Consider the following 5,349-nt stretch of genomic DNA (forward strand, 5'->3'; position numbering starts at 1 on the left):
CGTTACATGCTGCGTTCCATCCGCCCGACGCGTCAAAATAACGACGCGTTGTCCAGCGGATGCAACGCAGACACTTGCGTTACAGTGCGTCGTCCATACAAGTCTATGGAGAATAGCGCAGTGCGTTAACGGACTGCGCTATTCTCCATAGTGACGGAATGCGCTGAACGCAAGTGTGAAACTAGCCTTAAAAAGAGTGTCAGCCTTCACTGCCAGCAAGAACTTGATGGAGCGGTGGGCTCATCAGGAGATTTACACCTGGAAGCCCCCACTATGATTTACAGTTAATCCCCCATTAAAGATTCCTGCCTGGGGCCACATTTCCTGGAAGCAGCCAGGTAATTCCTGCTCTGAATGCCGCACACATCCCCCGGCCACACAGGGGTTAACTGCTCACGTGTCCTTTGTTTTCTTTTTGTTACATTTTATCCTGATGGTTCCATCACATGAAGAGTTAACTCCCTGCAATAATCTGTAAGTACGGACTCCCCCGCCCCCCTTCTTTCTGCTTCTTTATTCCCCGGGGTCAGATTTCTCCAAATTACTCTTAAGTACCCCAAATCTGGGGGTATGATCCTGGCGCTGTGATTGGCTGCCCGTCAGACGGGGCGAGGCTAGGCTGATTTGGGATGTAAAGGGACAGAACAGAAAGTTGAAGCTCAGAGCAGAAGACTGAACCTGAAGTTAGAGAGAGTGCGGACCCCGAGCCTGGCCACAAACCTGAGCCTGCACCCCAAACCTGAGCCTGCAACTGCATCCCGAGCCTGGCCACAAACCTGAGCCTGCACCCCAAACCTGAGCCTGCAACTGCATCCCGAGCCTGGCCACAAACCTGAGCCTGCACCCCAAACCTGTGCTTGCAACTGCATCCCGAGCCTGCACCCCAAACCTGAGCCTGCAACTGCATCCCGAGCCTTTAACACAAACCTGAGCCTGAGTGCACCCCAAACCTGATCATGCGACCCCAGCCTGAGCCTGCAACTTCACTCCGAGCCTGAGCCTGCAACTACGTCCCAGCCTGAGTCGGAGCCCTTGGACTGCGCCCTGGGTGTCTGGGGCATGCAGATTCCCCATCTGGACCCCAGCACCGTCCCGCTGGTGAGTATCCAGGAGTCATCACTCTTCTCCGGCCGCTGCTCAGTGTCAGGATGAGGCTGGAAGTGAGAGGGTGATTTATACACGAGTGCGGCACCAAATTCTCCCTGTGGGTAAAGTAAGTGGAGAAGCTGTCACCCTCCGCCTGTCTGGGCACACGAAGGCTACATGTGGAGGCTGCACAAGAGTGGGGGCACATGTGGAGGCTGCACAAGAGTGGGGGGGCACATGTAGAGGATGCTTAGACTGGGGGAGCACATGTGGAGGCTGCAAAAAGAGTGGGGGAGATGTGGAGGATGCTCAGACTGGGGGTGGCACATATGGAGGCTGCACAGAGTGGGGGGTGGGACATGTGGATCCTGCACATAGAGTGGGAGGGACACATGTGGAGACTACAAAAAGAGGGGGTACATATGGAGGCTGCACAGAGTGGGGGGCACATATGGAGGCTGCACAGAGTGGAGGGCACATATGGAGGCTGCACAGTGGGGGGCACTTGATGCATTGCTTCTGTATACTGGTTCTCTGGCTCCTGTCATCGTTGAGGGGGCTGCAGGGGGAAATGACCGAGTTCCCTGGTTCAGATGTTGTTGCCACTCTCCTGGATTGCGCTTTCTCTATATCTAGTTTCTGCTCTCATTAGGGGTCCCTCATCGTCTGCACTGCTCACCGTGTAAGGGTTAATGCCGGCTGGGACAGGATAATGTAGGCAGCAAGTCGGGACAGGATGGAGGAATGTGTCAGACAGGAGATGAGCCAATCCCCGGGAACCCAAGCCCCGCTCATACACTGTAGCCCTTCTCCAGTCTTTCCTCAGCCTCAGTTCTTGCTCCCCGTCCATCCTCAGGCTGTGTGCGCACGGAGCGTAATGTCATGCGTTTACGCTGCGTATTGCACTGCAGCTTAAACGTATGCGTCCTGCGTCCCCTGCATAATCTATGAACATTGTGCATAATCCGTGTGCACAATGCTTTTTTGAACGCAGCGTTTTGAGTGTCAAAATTTTGACCCCAATCTGTGCGTTCAAAAATACAGCATGTCACTTCTTTCGTACGCTTTGGATGCTGCTCCCTCTGTCTATGGTGGGGGCAGCATCCCGAGCACATGAAATCTGCATCTATGCTGCACACACTGCATCCATTAAGCAGTGTTTCTGCAGTGATTTGCAGCGCACATGTGCTGCCAAATCGCTGCAGAAATTTCAGCATGTACGTGCGCGCATAGCCTAAGTCTCTATCTTTGCTGCTCGGAACCCAGTCATCGCTTATTTCCAGTACTTGCTCAGCCATGATTCTTGCTTCCAGCTTTTTTCTCAGCCTCGATTCCCACTCACTGTCCTCACTCTGCTTAGATTCTTGCACCCTGGTCCTCACTCAACCTCAGTCCTCACTCCCTAGTCCTCAGTCTTAGGTCCTTGCTCACCATTGGTCCCCATTCCCTGGGCCTCGGTCCCCAATCCCTGGTCCTCACTCAGTCTTAGTCTCCAGTATTTGCTCATCCTTGCTCCTCGGTCTATGCTTATGCTGTAAACTTGCTCCCTGGTCCTTGCTCAGCTTCAGTCCCCACTCCCTAGTCCTTGCTCACCCTCAGTCCCCCCACCCTGGTCCTCGTTTACACTGTAAACTTACCCTCTGATCCTCGCTCAGCCTCGGTCCTCAATCCGCGCTCAGCCTCGGTCCCCAATCCCCATTCCTCGCTTAGCCTCGGTCCCCAATCCCCATTCCTCACTTAGCCTTGGTCCCCAATCCCCGATCAGCCTCGGTTCCTAATCCCCAGTTCTCGCTCAGCCTCGGTCCCCAATCCCTGGTCTTCGCTCAGCCTCGGTCCCCAATCCCTGGTCTTCGCTCAGCCTCGGTCCCCAATGCCTAGTCTTCGCTCAACCTCGGTCCCCAATCCCCGGTCCTCGCTCAGCCTCGGTCCCCGATCCTCGCTCAGCCTCGATCCCAAATTCCTGGTCCTCACTCAGCCTTGGTCCCCATTCCCTGATCCAACCTCAGCCTTGGACATGTTCACTGTGTAAACTTCCTCCACATCTCAGGACCATAAATGTCTGGTGGGCTGCTGTATGTGAAGTGTAGTTGCTTATTTTCAGTCAAGGTCAACAGCAGAGACGGTTCATGACCGCAGGAGCTTGCAATCTATGTGAGGCCTGGACACACACATCCGCCCTCCTGTCGCAGCTTGTAGGGCTGGCAGAGTGTCTGAAGATGCAGCATCACTGAATCATGGGGCGCAGCATGGAGACACTGGGCCTGGCAGTGTGTGCGGGGGGCCGGATGTGAGCAATAGAAGTGTGGCCCCTGGAGAAGGAGCCCATCATTCAGTGACTCAGCACCATGTCATCTCAGCAGCTGCTTCTACATCACATTGCAAGCACTATCACAATGCACAGTATGTGCACAGATATAGCAGAGCCAGAGGAGCGGCACAGCAGATGTGGAGCAGATGGGAGAGAAATGTTAAACTTCAGCCAAAACAAACAGGAGGGGGATGGAGCGACCTCTTCATATCCTTTTGGCAGGGATAGGGTTAACAGCATGGCTGCCTTCAGAGTGGGGCTGGAGACTTCACATACCCTGAGGCTGGATGCTTTGTGAGGCTTGTGCCTGAGCTTGCTCCCTGCGGGGAGGGGGCTGCCTCCTGCCTCGGGGTATGTGTTCTCAGTGTGCCCCCTCCTCTGCTGGCGGGCGTGTGCCAGGGATTTGGGGAGTGTGGTGGCCCACTGTGCCGCTGCCAAAACCAGCTCCGTCACATCGTGTTTCAGCTCGTCTCCCGCCTGAATAAATCCTGCGCTTAGCGTCTACGTGGAAGGTGTAGGAGTCGCCCATAGCGAGACATTGTCAGGGTGAAGGCAGCATAGATGTGTGGGCAGAGCGGCAATTAATGGGGGAGGGGGCATTATTGGGGGTACAGCTGCTAGTATTCAGGAACTTGGCGCCAATTAGAATTGCGAGCTGGCAGGTATTGGTGGGGTGTAGCCTGTGTATATGGTTCTCACCCCTTTTTCCATCTCTCTGCAGCAGTGTGAGAAGGTTTCCGGATCCGTGGTATCATCTGGGCAAATGGATTGCATGCTCCGCGTGTTGCAGGATCTGAAACGCTCGTCTCCCGCTTCTACTGAAGAATCTTCTGCACCTCCGGCCCGCCGACCTCTAAAGCGCGACATCCGCTCTTTACACCGTACTTCAGACTTGTCCGAGGCGGACTCTGCCTGCTGCGTGGATCTGCCCAGCGATGTCTCCCCGGGGAGCTGCGGCCAGCGCGGCCTAGAATGGGACTCTGGCTACTCGGAGGTGTCAGGGAGCTCGCTGCGGGGGGAGGAAGAGGACGAGGACATGGAAGATGAAGAACCGGTGGCAGCACCCCCAGTCATGCGCAGGCACATCCAGCCGCCATGTTCACGGCTGACCTCCGGGGGGCTGCTGCGCTCCAGACAGGGGAGAATCCGCCCAAAGTCCACCTCAGATGTTTGCCTGGAACAGTGGGGGGGCATCGGTGTGGGAGGTGGCTCGCAGGACTGGACGGGGTGTTTGCTGTCCCAGAGTCGCAGTCGGCAGCCATTGGTTTTGGGGGACAACAGTTTTGCCGATTTGGTTAAACAGTGGATGGACTTACCAGAAAATGGTGCTGAGGACGAGCGGCGGACGCGCTGGTTACAAAAGCCGCACGGCTTCCTGGTCAGCCTGTCCGGTAACGTGAAGAAACGTCTGGGAAACATGTCTCGGCCGCGCGGACGCCCCGAGCAGGAGGCTGTGAAACGACTGTCTTGCCCCCAGCTGGGCTGCCGACCGCTCTCCGCCTATTACCACCAGTCGCTGTCGGACATTGCAGAGGCGTCATCAGGCCTCTTCCATTGCCGCAGTCGGCAGCCAATCATATGCAGTGATGGACCGTTCTAGCCCGGAGGCGGCCGCGCCGATCTTCACATGGACACAATTATTATTATTGTATTTTTATAACTATTTTATATTAAACCTTTTATATTAGATGAGACGTCCGCGCCGATATGTGCCATTTGCCACCACCTAATGTAATGAGGCAGCTTTGTTACAGTGTGTCAGCGCAGCACTAATTTCTCCTCTTCTGATGGTTTGTTACAATGTATTGGTCTGGATTGTTCACAATGGATACAATGTCACAAACACTCATCTGTGAGAAGGATTAGGCACGGACAGCAAGGAGAGCTCTTGAAAAGTGATTGATCCCTCACCCTTTATCTGCCGAGGGACAAATGGTCCTTGTGTTCAGATTCTG

At 55.0% G+C, this 5,349-nt stretch overlaps 1 protein-coding gene across 1 annotated transcript; it reads left to right on the forward strand.

The window, feature by feature from the left end:
* The first annotated feature begins 589 nt into the window (after positions 1–589).
* Positions 590–5,081, forward strand: INKA1 (inka box actin regulator 1). The gene is made up of 2 exons (XM_075320808.1): positions 590–1,098; positions 4,116–5,081. The coding sequence occupies exons 1-2, from the start codon at positions 1,060–1,062 to the stop codon at positions 4,992–4,994; spliced, it is 918 nt and encodes a 305-aa protein (XP_075176923.1). The 5' UTR covers positions 590–1,059; the 3' UTR covers positions 4,995–5,081.
* The last annotated feature ends 268 nt before the right edge of the window (positions 5,082–5,349 follow it).

The sequence above is a fragment of the Anomaloglossus baeobatrachus genome, chromosome 8 (genome assembly GCF_048569485.1).
Source record: "Anomaloglossus baeobatrachus isolate aAnoBae1 chromosome 8, aAnoBae1.hap1, whole genome shotgun sequence".
Lineage (NCBI taxonomy): Eukaryota > Metazoa > Chordata > Amphibia > Anura > Aromobatidae > Anomaloglossus > Anomaloglossus baeobatrachus.